The 14351-nt window shown below is 49.5% G+C and overlaps 1 protein-coding gene across 1 annotated transcript in view; it reads left to right on the top strand.

Annotated features, from left to right (window-relative positions):
- dlc (deltaC) overlaps positions 1-13897 on the top strand; it is a 70037-nt gene extending 56140 nt beyond the window's left edge. Inside the window, exons 7-10 of the mRNA XM_078533096.1 lie at positions 11367-11583; positions 11706-12378; positions 12514-12631; positions 12771-13897. Coding sequence (XP_078389222.1) covers positions 11367-11583; positions 11706-12378; positions 12514-12631; positions 12771-12776 — 1014 coding nt within the window. The 3' untranslated portion in view covers positions 12777-13897. The remainder of the gene's footprint in view (positions 1-11366; positions 11584-11705; positions 12379-12513; positions 12632-12770) is intronic.
- The last annotated feature ends 454 nt before the right edge of the window (positions 13898-14351 follow it).

Genomic DNA, 14351 nt, shown 5'->3' with positions numbered 1-14351 from the left:
GAAAACTCTTCTATAAAGGATGGCAGACCTTTGGAAATCTCTCCCTGAATTGGTAATTGACGCTCGATTAACTGTTAATTTTAAATCTGAGATTGATAGATTTTTGTTGACAATAAAGGGATTAAGGGATATGTTGCAAAGGTGGGGATGGAGTCAGGTGACAGATCAGCTATGATCTAATTGAATGGCAGAACAGACTCGAGGGGTTGAGTGGCCTACTCCTGTTCCACCAAGACCCACTCATGGCCCCTGTGCTCATGACCTGTATTGGCTCCTGGTTCAACAATGTAACCAATTGGACATTCTCATCCATGTGTTCAAATCCATTCACGGCCTCTCCCCTCCCTATCTTTGAAGCCTCCTCCAGCCCTATAACTGCTCCAGGAACTCTACATCCCCCCCGACTCTAGCCACTTGTGCATCCCTCACTTTCTGTGCCTCTCTATTCGTGGTTGTGCCCTCAGCCACTTATAAGCTTTAGTATTTCTTCCCTAAACCCCTCTTTCCTCCTTTAAGTTGTCCCTTGAGACTAACCAACCTATTGGTCGCTCCTCCTGATGTCTCCTTCTTTGGCTTGGTGTCAGTTTCTACCTGATTATGCTACTTGGGAAGTTCCCCACATTAAGGACACTATAGAATTGCAAGTTGTCATTATTGGTGGAGGGTTGCATAACAGTAGAATCATAGGATAAACTACTGAGGAGTCTTGTGTAGCATTTTAAATCATGTTTGAAAAATAATACTTGGGTCTTTCACATGAAGAGTTTTGAGTTACACTTTAATTATTTAGCTACTTTTTTTAATCCATCGTCAGGATGAGGGGGTTACTGGCAAGGCCAGCATTTATTGCCCATCCCTAATTACCCTTGAGAAGGTGAAGGTAGAGCTGCCTTCTTAAATACAACTGAGTGTCTTTCCAGGCCATTTCAGAGGGCATGGAGTCACATATAGGCCAGATAGAGTAAGAATGGCGGATTACATTCTCTGAAGAACACTAATGAACCTGATGGGCTTATTATGGCACTCCAGTAGGTGTATGGTCACCATTATTGAGACTAGCTTTTTGTTTAATTTACTGAATTTAAACTCCCGAGATGTGGTGGTGAGTTTTGAACTGGCGTCTCACGAGGTCCTGGCCTCTTGAGTTACCAGTTCAGAAACATTGTGGCTATGCGCCCCATACTGTAGGCTGCTGTTTGTTAGGAATGGCCACTAATTCGTCCACATACAATTTAAGGTACTGCACAAATCAACACCAGTGAAGGACAGAATTGAATACATTGTCATGAGAAATTAACTTTGCTTTGATCCATTGTTACAGTCTGTGCTATCTGCTTCACTTATTGTCTGTCCTTGCCTCTCCTCCTCCTGAAGTGCAGACTCCTGTTGGGATCCTCTGGGGCAAAACAACATTAACAACAGGAATGGGCCACTCAGTCTATTGAGGTTATTCTGCCTTTCTATTAGATCCTAGCTCCTCTGAATCTCAACTCCACTTTCCCTCCTTAGCTCCATATCCTCTGATATCGTTATGCAACAAAAACCTATCGATCTCAGTCTCGAAAGCCCCACTTGGCCATTGGGCCTTTGGATGGTTACTTATATTATTCATCCCTCTGCTAATCTGATGAAAGTGAGTTCTAACTTTGCCCCTGAATGGCGGAGTTCTAGTTTTAAGATTACCTGCTCCTTGCTTCTGATTATCCCACGAGAGAAACTCATTTCTTCAGTGGGCTCTGCTCTGCGTCACCCTTTGTGTGTGAGCTGAGCTTTGTCCTGTGGTTGTCCAGTTGCCCACCTTTGCAACTTGCAACAGGGGTCACCGTGTAGTGATCAGGAGAGGGACTCTCCCTGGACCTAGTGATGTTGGCAGTGGGCTAGCAACTTCCAATCTGATACTGAATTCATGCGGCTAGGGTGAAAACTTGAGTTGTTGCAAGAACCAGGTTAGTTCACTGTTGACTTTCATGGAGGGGAATTTGCTATCCCCACCTTGCCGGGCCTACACGTGACTCCAGACTCTCTGGTGTCACCCCTACCTCCCTAAGTAAGTTACTTAATTGCTGGATTAACTGAGGGATGAATAATATAAGTAACCATCCCAGTGTCTGAGAGCAGAGAGCAGGGCTTGAACCTGAGGCATTTCATCTTATTACTAAACTTGCCTCATATTCTGTCCCAGCATGAAGACTGCTAACTCTGACCACTCCTTTCACCCTATCTCTGCCCAGCTTCTGCTCAAACCCTTATCCATCCCTTTCCATCTCCCGACTCAACGATTCCAGTGCCCTCTTAGCCTCGCTCCCATCCTCCACTCTCTTACCTTTCCACTTTTTCCAAAACTATGCTACCTGACCTGCTCTCCTGCTCATCCAACTCCCCTGTTCTAGCCTGGTGCCCCAGTGCCCGAAACTTCACACCATCATCTTTCTTTTCAAGTCCCTCCAAGGCCTCCACTCCTCTCCATGTAACCTCTCCCAATGCCACAACCCCTTCCCAGTGCTCCTTTCCCTGATCATTTGTATAGTCCCTCACCCCGTGTGCCCCCACTGGCAGCCGTGCCCCTGGCTGCCCAAACCCCACTCTCTGGAATTGCCCTCCCTTCCTCCACTCCAACCTTCTCCTTTAAGACCCTCCTTAAGACACACTTGCTTGACCAAGCGTTTGGTCACTGCTCCTGCTCCCTTATGCTACCAAATGGCATCTTGGGACAATTTGTGTGGGCTAGTCGGCTATCTAAGTGCCAGTTGTTGTTGTAATTGTATTCAGGAGGCTCCGCTTTGAGGGGTGGCTGCAATTGGGGACAATCTTTCACGTTCAGGTCAAGGTCTGGTCATCATTTCAGGCCACTTCCTAATGGCAGGGTAGGGTGATGACCCACAGCCGATCTACTGTCTGTTCCATCGCCTGGGGAAGTGGGGGATTGAAGGTGCTGAGTGAACGTTCATTAATTAGTAACTTCAGATTCTCTTCCATTAGAATTGAAAATCTTAGCTGGCTTCATTCCCATCACTGCCCCTTTCTCTCACACCCCGAGGGGTTAATTTTAACTGTTAGTGACAGTATAAAAAGGGCAACATCAGATTGAGCTGCTGTTGTATTCGCTGCTGGAGTTAGTTTTTCACTTCAGTGAACAGCAAGGAAAACTGGGCAATATCGCCGACTTCACAGTAACTCACCTCCTGACTCCCCGAAGCCTGTCCACCATCTACAAGGCACAAGTCAGGAGTGTGATGGAATACTCTCCACGTGCCTGGATGAGTGCAGCTCCCCGCAACACTCAAGAAGCTCAACACCATCCAGGACAAAGCAGCCCGCTTGACTGGTACCATCTGCAAACATTCACTCCCTCCACCACCGACGCACAGTAGCAGCAGTGTGTGTACCATCTACAAGACGCGCTGCAGGAACTCACCAAGGCTCCTTTGACAGCACTTTCCAAACCCACGACTACTACCATCTAGAAGGACAAGGGCAGCAGATAGATGGGAAAACCACCACCTGGAAGTTCCCCTCCAAGCCACTCACCATCCTGACTTGGAAATATATCACCGTTCCTTCACTGTCGCTGGGTCAAATCCTGGAACTCCCTCCCTAACAGCACAGTGGGTGTACCTACACCACATGGACTGCAGCGGTTCAAGAAGGCAGCTCACCACCACCACCTCCACCTCAAGGGCAACTAGGGATGGGCAATAAATGCTGACCCAGCCAGAGATGCCCACATCCCATGAATGAATTTAAAAAAAATCCCAACTGACCACAGCTGGACCAACAAAGGGGCTACTGAGATTGGCCTCGATGTTCCCAGGCTAGGGAAAGAAAACAAGACAGAGGTGATGAGTCTGAATGTTATTCTATCCGTTTCCAGACTCCGCACATCTGGGCAGCCTGGTACCATACGCATGTGCAGGCCTTTGCAAGGGGCCACAGGAGAAGTAGCCGCGAATCATCTAATTCAATCCCATTCCCTTTAGAGAAGGTACTAGCTACTCCTTAGATCATCAAGCTTCAGACTGGGAACTCATTGGAAGATCAAACTAATGCCTACACATGGCCAAGCCTGGGATCTCGAGGGTGTGCTAATCAAACTGATATAGTCCACAGTCGCATTTTTTTTTACTTCCGTTCATGTGGGCATCACTGGCTGGGTCAGCATTTACTGCCCATCCCTAGTTGCCCTTGAGAAGGTGGTGGTGAGCTGCCTTCTTGAACCGCTGCAGTCCATGTGGTGTAGGTACACCCACAGTGCTGTTAGGGAGGGAGTTCCAGGATTTTGACCCAGTGACAGTGAAGGAACGGCAATATATTTCCAAGTCAGGATGGTGAGTGGCTTGGAGGGGAACTTCCAGGTGTTCCATGTATCTGCTGTCCTTGTCCTTCTAGGTGTTAGATATCGTGGGTTTGGAAGGTGCTGCCTAAGGAGCCTTGGTAAGTTTCTGCAGTGCATCTTGTAGATGGTACACACTGCTGCTACTGTGCATTGGTTATGGAGGGAGTGGATATTTAAGGCGGTGGATGGGGTGCCAATCAAGTGGGCTGCTTTGTCCTGGATGGTGTCGAGCCTCTTGAGTGTTGTTGGAACTGCACTCATCCAGGCAATTCCATCACACTCTTGACTTCTGAACAGGCTTTGGGGAGTCAGGAGGTGAGTTACTCACTGCAGGATTCCCAGCCTCTGAACTGCTATTGTAGCTACAGTACTTATATGGCTGGCTCAGTTAAGTTTCTGGTCAATGGTAACCCCCAGGATGTTGATGGTGGCGAATTTGATCATGGAAACACCATTGAATGTCGAGGTGAGGTGGTTAAGACTGTATCTTGTTGGAGATGGTCATTGCCTGGCACTTGTGTGGCGTGAATGTTACTTGCTACTTGTCAGCCCAAGCCTGGATATTGTCCGGGTCTTGCTATACACAGGGCAAAATCTTTAGCTGGGTAGGCGGGTGCACGCCCAACCCACTCGAGCGTGAAATGAGACGTGTTGAAGCTGGGCGAGCGTCCCAACGTCAACGCGCAGTTACGTGATAGTTCGGTCGGTGGGCACACGCTAGAGCCAGCAGTGCACCCGCCGACAATTAAAAGGCCCGTTAAGGTCATTAAAGAAACAATTAAGTTAAATTTTTCACAGCCCGTCCAACCTTACGAAAAGGCCCAAGCGGCCTTTGGATTTTTTAGGAAACCTCACAGGCAGCTCTGTGTGTGCGCTCGCCCACCCGCACAGGCAGCACTGTGTGTGTGCTCGCCCACCCGCACAGGCAGCACTGTGTGTGCGCTCGCCCACTTGCACAGGCAATGCTGTGTGTGCGCTCGCCCACCCGCACAGGCAGCTCTGTGTGTGCGCTCACCCACCCGCACAGGCAGCTCTGTGTGTGCGCTCGCCCATCCGCACAGGCAGCTCTGTGTGTGCGCTCGCCCACCCGCACACGCAGCTCCGTGTGTGCGCTCGCCCACCCGCACAGGCAGCTCTGTGTGTGCGCTCACCCACCCGCACACGCAGCTCCGTGTGTGCGCTCGCCCACCCGCACAGGCAGCTCTGTGTGTGCGCTCGCCCATCCGCACAGGCAACGCTGTGTGTGCGCTCGCCCACCCGCACAGGCAGCTCTGTGTGTGCGCTCGCCCACCCGCACAGGCAGCTCCGTGTGTGCGCTCGCCCACCCGCACAGGCAGCTCTGTGTGTGCGCTCGCCCACCCGCACAGGCAGCTCCGTGTGTGCGTTCGCCCACCCGCACAGGCAGCTCTGTGTGTGCGCTCGCCCACCCGCACAGGCAACGCTGTTTGTGCGCTCGCCCACCCGCACAGGCAGCTCTGTGTGTGCGCTCGCCCATCCGCACAGGCAGCTCTGTGTGTGCGCTCGCCCACCCGCACACGCAGCTCCGTGTGTGCGCTCGCCCACCCGCACAGGCAGCTCTGTGTGTGCGCTCACCCACCCGCACACGCAGCTCCGTGTGTGCGCTCGCCCACCCGCACAGGCAGCTCTGTGTGTGTGCTCGCCCACCCGCACAGGCAGCTCTGTGTGTGCGCTCGCCCACCCGCACAGGCAACGCTGTGTGTGCGCTCGCCCACCCGCACAGGCAGCTCTGTGTGCGCGCTCGCCCACCCGCACAGGCAACGCTGTGTGTGCGCTCGCCCACCCGCACAGGCAACGCTGTGTGTGCGCTCGCCCACCCGCACAGGCAGCTCTGTGTGTGCGCTCGCCCACCCACACAGGCGGTGCTGAGCATTGCTGTTCACGTTTCACACCGGGCGGGCCTTAATTGCTAAGCTCGTGCTGATTGATAGCACTTGTTGGTTACACCTTCCGTCACTTTTGTGATGGTCAAGAGGAGGCTGTTGGGGCAGTAAACCGGCCGGGTTGGATTTTCCCTGTGTATTGTGAACAGGATATACCTGGGCAATTTTCCACCTTGCCGGCTGGATGCCGGTGCTGTAGCTGTACTGGGACATTTTGGTTCGGGGCCTGAGCCTTCAGTGCCTCTGCTGGACTGCCTGCAGCTCCATGTGTTTCTTGATGTTGTGTGGAACGAATAAAATTGGCTGAAGATTGGCTCCCATGATGATGGGGGACCTCAGGAGGAGGTTGAGATGGATCATCCACTTGGCATTTCTGGCTGAAGATGTTTGCGTGTGATTTAGCTTGTCTCTTTTACTCACCCGTGAGGCTCTGCGCCCCTTGAATGTGGCAGGACTGCTTAGTGCTGACCTGATCCTTTGTGGGTCCGCTCAGCTCTGTCTATCGCTTGCTGCTTCTGCTATTTGGCATGCATGTAGTCCAGTGTTGTAGCTTCACCAGGTTGACACCTCAGCTGTAGGTATGCCTGGGTGCTGCTCTTGGCATGCTTTTCCATGCTCCTTATTGAACCAGGATTGATCCCCCGGCTTGATGGTAATGGTAGAGTTGGGGGATATGCCGGGCCATGAGGTTACAGTTCATGGTTGAGCACAGCTACAGCTGCTGATGGCCCACAGCACCTCATGGGTGCCCAGTTTTGAGATGTTAGCTCTGTTCTCAATCTCTCGCAGTTAGCTCACAACACAATGTAGGGGGTCCTCAGAGTGTAGGTGGGACTTTGTCTCCATAAGGACTGTGTGCTGGTGACTCCTGCCAATACAGTCACGGACAGATGTATCCACAGTAGGCGGATTAGTGAGGACGAATGGGTTTATCCCTCATGTTGGCATTCTCACCACACTGCTGCAAACCCAGTCTGCCAGCGCCATCAGTAACTATGCCACCAAGCCACTTGTAGTGATGGACATTGAAGCCTCCACCCAGAGTATTTTCTCTGTCTATGCCACCCTCAGTGCTTCCTCCCAGTGGTGTTTAACATGGAGGAGCACTGATTCATTTGGGGAGCGTGAGGTCAGGGTAATCGGCGGGAGGTTTCCTCGCCGATGTTTGATCTGATGTCATGACTCTGGAGTCAGTGTTGAGGGCACCTGGGGCCACTCCCCTCAATTGGCTAGCACCATGTTGTCACCTCTGGTGGGGCAGGACATACCCAGGGATGGTGATGGTGGTGTCTGGGACATTACCTGTAAGGTATGATTCCGTGAGGATGACAATGTCAGGCTGTTGCTTGACTAGTCTGTGGGACAGCTCTCCCAATATCCCGTACATGGTATTATGTTATAGTAGATCTATATGAACGACCTTGACTTGGCTGTGCACAATTTCAGAATTTACTAATGACACAAAACTTGGAAATATTGTGAACTATGAGGAGGTTGGTGACAAACTTCAAGGTGACATAAACAGACTGAACAGCCAGAAGTTTTGACACGTGGCAGAGAAAATTTAAACAGAGAAATGTGAAGTGATCCATTTTGTTAGGAAGAATGAGGAGAGGCCCATATAATATAAAGGATACAATTCTAGAGGGGGTGCAGGAGCAGAGGGACCTCGGGATAGTTGTGTACAAATCATTGAAGGTGGCAGGGCAAGTTGAGAAAGTGATTAATAATCCATCGAGGATCCTGGCCTCTATAACTAGAGAAGTTGAGTGCAAAAGTGAGGAGGTTACGAAGAAACATTAGGAAGAATATGAAGGCATTAGAGAGTGTGCAGAAACAATTTCCAAGACCAATTCCAATGATGAGGGACTTCAGTTATGTGGAAAGATTTGAGAAGCTGGAGTTATTCTCCTTGGAGAAGAGAAGGTTGAGATGAGATTTGATAGAGGTGTTCAAAATCATGAGGGGTCTGGACCTTTCCATGTAGTAGGTGCCTCCAGGGAGGTGCACCTTGTAGTAGATAGGGAGAAACTGTTCCCATGGTGGAAGAGGAAGAGGTGAATGGCGAAAGAGCCAACAGTGGCTTGAGGAAATCTTCATTATGCAGTGCGTGGTTAGGGTCTGGATTACACCTGCCTGAGAATGTGGTGGAGGCAGATTCAATCATGGCTCACAAACGGGGAATTGGATTATTATCTTAGTAGAAAAGTGTGCAGGATTGTCATGAAAAGGCAGGCGAGTGGAACTAGCTGAGCTTCTCCTGCAGAGAGTCAGCACAGACCCGACAGACAGAAAGGCCCCCTTGTAAACCAGAGCCGCTCTCTGAGATTCTGTTCTAGATGAGTGAGGAGGACCTCTGAAGGTCGGCTGGGCCAGGTGTGCCGTGGTCACATCTGGATCCGATGCTTTGGCCAATGGCTGGTCCACACCGTTTCAGTCTTATATTTTTTTTGTAGCAGTTTGATGGAACTGGCTGCCCTGCTTGGTCACTTTGGAGGGCAGGTTAAGAGTCACACATAGGCCAGATTGGGTAAGGATGGCACCAGGTTGGTTTTAGTTCATTAGTTGGCACTAGCCATTGACTGAGCTTACATTCCCCTGGCGAGGTGTGAGCTCTTGTGTCTCCTGACCGTTCATCCAGGCCTCTGAGTTATTAAGCCAGTAACTTAACCGTGATGTTGACAGTCCCTGCCGTACTCTGTTTGCCACCGTGCCACCGATATGGTCTTGCCTGTATATGGACTTGAGTGAGTTAAGTTGTGAGCAGCCCCATCCCATATTTCCCCCAAGTGACCATCCTTTATGTGTCAGCCAGACCCTTCTAGCGTCAACTGGCTGTGCAACCATATAGTGCATCAGAGCCAAGCCTGAATAGTCCTCACTTAATGTCCAAACTTGGGGGCATTTCCCTGCAGTGGTCTTTGAATCAAATAAGGGTAGGAATCCTGGTCAATTATGTTTTTTGCACTCGTCTCCACCCACCCCCCCCAACCAATTTTAGGGGTGCTGAGGCCAATTATAGAGGCAAACCCAAATTTTTGACCTGGAAAACTAAAGAGTCATATACGGTGCAGAAGGAGGCCAATCGGCCCATCGAGTCTATGCCGGCACTCCACAGAGCAATCCGGTCAATCCACCCGATCCCCTATGTTTATTTCTTTTAAATGCCCGTCCATTTTCCTTCCGGAATCATTGATTGTTTCTGCTTCCACCACCTTCGTGGGCAGCGAGTTCCAGGTCACCGCCACTCGCTGCATCAAGAGGTCCTTCCTCAGACTGCGCCTGGACCTCTTGCCCAAGCTCTTAAAATCTGTGCCCCCTGGTCCTGTACCATCAACAACAGGAAGAGTTTTTGCTTGTCTATCTTATCTAAGCCTGTCATAATCGTGTGCACCTCCCAATTGTGTACACCTCCGCTCAATCTACTTTACTCCAAGGAGAACAACCCCAGTTTTCCCAACGTAGTCATGTGACTAAAACCCACCCCACCCGACCACCCTGCCCATCCATAGAACCATTCTAGAAACCTCCTCTGTTCCCTCTCAAGGACCCTCGTATCCTTCCTAATGTGCGGACGCAATACTCTAGTTAGGGCCTATTTAGACCTTGGGGCTCAGTGTAACTTCAACTCCTTCAACTAATCTCAGAATAGCTTTTGTTTTTGAAATGAGGCGTTTTTTTTTTCACGCAGCTGTTTTTAACTAGGTTTTTCTTGAAGTTTGGATTCCACAGCAAACGAGAGAGATTGGTTAGCTTGACACAAAGCTCATACTCGAAACACCAATTAATTCAGCCCAGATGTGGGTTTGCACATCCTGTTCTGCATGGCCCAGCAAAACAGTTATGCGTTTAGCAGTTCAGCAATCTGACCTTATTATTTTGTCTCTAATTCATTTCAAAATCTTGTGAATTACAAAATAAAAGACATTCTTGCCCATTCTTCCCTGTGTGAACCTGCGCAGCCCGAGGAAACCTAACATTGAAAACCCCAGTGACCAGTGCGCTGTTTCAAAGTGGGGCCTACTCAATGGTTCATGTGATGCCACTTTCTGACCCGCGGCTCCCTCATTAACCAACGTTTCTTTAGACCTGCTGACTTTCTTTTCTTGGCTGTCAAGATGACGAATGTTGCTGCTGGGAATCGGATATTTGCCTTCTGTAGGCATCCAGTGTCAACAGAAAATCATTCCAAGGAAAAGCATGAGTTAAGCAACGCAGGTCAAGTAAAGCAAGATCCCGGGTTGGGTACAGGATGGGTTAGTGATCCCGGGTAGGGTACAGGATGGGTTAATGATCCTGGGTCGGGTACAGGATGGGTTAGTGATCCCGGGTTGGGTACAGGATGGGTTAATGATCCCGGGTCGGGTACAGGATGGGTTAGTGATCCCGGGTTGGGTACAGGATGGGTTAATGATCCCGGGTTGGGTACAGGATGGGTTAATGATCCCAGTTTGGTTATGCTATGAGCTAAGGGTTTGTGGTCAGTTAAGGGTCACAGGAATTAAAGGTCCCAGGTAATGTGTAGCATGTAGCTGGTGTATGTTTAGGGCCCTTGTTCCCTGTCTTGAGATTGGGAAATATTCCCTTTGTTTCCTATTTGGATTGAAATTGGGGACCTGTCGCTGCTGAGCAAGTGTGTCAGGTCCAACTTCGAATCTCAGTGCGAGCTTTCCCTCTGTGTGTCTGAGCATCCAGCTGCTATGTCGGAGATTTCCCACTCTCTTTTGCCTCCTATGAAAGTAAGTGGTAATTCCTTCCTGTAACGTTCCCCCATTCCTCTCTCCGTGTTGTATAGACAGTAACTCTTCCCTTGCACTGTCTCCGATGCTGGTCTGGCATTTACCAGTGAGCCATTTGATGGAGCCTTGAGAGTGAGAACGGGTGCCAGACTCTAGGCAGTTCTGTATTGTGCCACACTACGCCCGCCAGTGCCAACCCACCCCACCTCACTCGATTACTGTTTCTATAGAGGCCAATTTACATTGTTGTGTGAAACATTAATCGATTGACTTCCTGCCTCTTTGCCTCCTCAAGCTCCACAAACTGCATTGAAGTAGCCTGCCCAATTACACCGCGTTTGGCAATGAACGGGTTAATGATGCTCTCTTTCTCTGTTTATGGCAATCTTGTAGGACCTGGAGAACAATTACACATGCACCTGTCCCCAAGGATTCTATGGCAAGAACTGTGCGATCAGCGCCATGACCTGCGCCGATGCTCCTTGTTTCAATGGTGGCTCCTGTACTGAGAAAGCCCACGGGGGCTATAGCTGCCGTTGCCCCGTGGGCTTCACTGGTTCCAACTGCGAGAAGAAGATTGACCGCTGCACCAACAACCCGTGTGCGAATGGTAAGTACTGGCACCGGTCATTGTTCACCTGCCTTCCACCCCGGCCAAATCCTTCCCCATTCCCAACTCTTATCGGCTTTTGTGCTTTTGGTTGTTCTAATCCACCTTTTTCCCGTTCAAAGGATACTGCTTGGACATTGGCCGGAGGTTCGTCTGCCGTTGCCGGACTGGATTCACTGGCCCAAGATGTAGGATCAACATGGACGACTGTGCCAAGAACCCATGTGCCAATGGCGGCACTTGTATTGACGGCGTCAACTCCTTCAGCTGCAGCTGCACTCTCGGCTATGGTGCCAAGAACTGCAGCATTCGCATGGATGCCTGCGGCAGCAGCCCATGCAAAAACAAAGGTATTTGTTATACGCATTACACCGGCCATGTCTGTGAGTGCCTGGCTGGATTCATGGGACCCAACTGCGAGTTTCGTGTGATGCCCACCAGCCCACCCGATGCGGACAGCCATTTCCCGGTGGCCCTTGCCATCTCCTTCGCTCTGGGCCTCGTCACCCTCACCCTGGTGGTGTTCACCGCGGTGGTGATCCTGAAGCACCTGCGGAAAAGCCAGGCTTGCCGGAACGCCGTGCGGAACGACCTGGAGACCATCAACAACCTGTCGGACTACCAGAAGGAGAAGGAGGCCTTCATCATCTCCACGGGACATTTCAAGGTTTCCAACAAAGACGCTGAACTGAGCAGCGATTGCCTGACTGACAAATTTAACTGTAAACACAAACTGGATTACAATCTGGCGGGGGAGCTGAAGGAGGAGCAGGCTTCCAAAAAGAACCTTGTAAAGTGAGTCTTGTGCTTAACATACTTTCCAGCATTATTGCCGGTGCTTATATAACGTTGAAGATTTTCTGCAGTAGCAGGCAGTAGGAGTCTAATGTCCCTGCACCTTTTCCACTCCCCTCCCTCTCTCCCTTTCAGTGAGAAATCTGAATGCCTGTCGTCCTGTAAACCCCCAATATCATTTCAGAAGGAGGGACTGTACCACCCGATGTACATCATGCCGGAGCGTGTGGAGCCGTGCATATTCGCAACTGAGGTAAGTGTCGGCCGCCTGCGGAGTTGGAGGTAAGGGTGACGGGAGACGGGCGAGAGGCTCGAGCGAGACCCGAGACCAGGCCGGGCCACTGTTGCACAGCGTCTAATCGTTTTTCCCTCTCCTCCCCCTTTTTTTGCAGGTATGAATTCCGCTCCCTCAGATGTCAGCGCTCAAGTTTCCCTTGTCTCTGAATGTTTACAGATCTATTGGACATTACGGGGTTTTATATTCCTGTATTTAATATTTATTCATGCTGCTCATTTTTGGAATGGATAACCTCTTTATTGTTTATATATGTATGCATATATATATATATAAATATATATGTGCATGTGTGCGTGTGTGTGTGTGTGTGTGTGCGTGTGCGTGTAAATGGACTGTTTTTGTACCTGGCTTTTGATAGTGAGGACCGCCTGCTGCCATCTCTTGAAAGCTGGGAAACCTTTGCACTATTTTCAATGGTGAAGTCATTCCTAAAACACCTGCATGTCGAGGACTGAAAATCAGGAGGGGTGGGGTGGGACTGAGTGGGACAGAAAAAGGCAGGACCTTTCGAATCAATTGCAATCAAGAATCCTCCACACAACCCACACCGTCGATGTGTGCCATCCCCTTCAGCTCTGAGCATTGAATATGAGTGGCAGAGTCGAACGGTGACACAGGCCCCTCCGGGCTGTGGTGCTTCACGACAGGTGTCCTTCTCTCTGCATTGGACCCCTTCGTCTCTGCATGACTGACAAAAAGCTACAGCGTCACAGGGGGCCTATTCCAAACAGCGAAACACCAGCCACGCACAGTATACATGACAAGATGATTAGAAAGATCGGAGAGCTGAGAGTCAAAGGCAGACGTCCATTCTCACAGTTCGGACTTTAATGAATCCCATTTGTGGATCTGTGCTCTAGGACATCATTTGAATTCTTCCATGGAATGGCTGCCTCCCAGTTGATTCTCTTTATTCTATATATAGTCAAATATGAGAATGTATTGTGTATTTGTCTTTACTATGAAGGACTCCCTTTATTAACAAAACATGGAAGATTATTGCAGTTCTGTTTCAAAATCAAGCCAATGTTATTTTAATATTTTATAATTTAAGAATTTTTGATATGCATACAAAATGAAATATACTTTTTCTAATTTTATTTTGTATATAGTGTATATTTATAAGAGAATTGTACATCTGTTTATCTATTATGTTTTTATATATGTCTTTTCTGTTGAAGAGATGTTCAAATTTATTTTTTTCCAAATAAATGAAAATAATTCTAATACATCTTTGTGTTTTTCTGGGAACTTGGCGAATTGATGGAAGTTGTTAATAGGCCCGTCAAACGCAGGGAAAACTAGCCCTCAATGCACCAGTGTCTTTATTCCTGTTCTTCCCCCAGCCCCCTCGCTGCTTTTGAAATACAAAATAGGAGCAGAAGAAGGCCATTCGGCCCCTCTGCTCCACCGTTCAGTAAGATCATGGCTGATCTGTTTGTTTTTGAGTTCTACATTCCCATCTACCCCCGATAACCTTTGATTCCCTTGCCTAACAAGAATCGTTCCACCTCTGTCTTAAAAATATTTAATGACCCTGCCTCCTGAGGCAGAGAGTTCCAAAGTCGCACAATCCTGAGGGAAAAAATTTCTCCTCATCTCTGTCCTAAAAGGGTGACCCCTAATTTTAAAACAGTGCCCCCTAGTTCTGGACTCACCCACAAGAGGAAACATC

The sequence above is a fragment of the Cetorhinus maximus genome, chromosome 32 (assembly GCF_964194155.1).
Source record: "Cetorhinus maximus chromosome 32, sCetMax3.hap1.1, whole genome shotgun sequence".
Classification (NCBI taxonomy): Eukaryota; Metazoa; Chordata; class Chondrichthyes; order Lamniformes; family Cetorhinidae; genus Cetorhinus; species Cetorhinus maximus.
The sequence above is the reverse complement of the archived record's forward strand: the minus strand, read 5'-3'. Positions and strand labels throughout refer to the sequence as shown.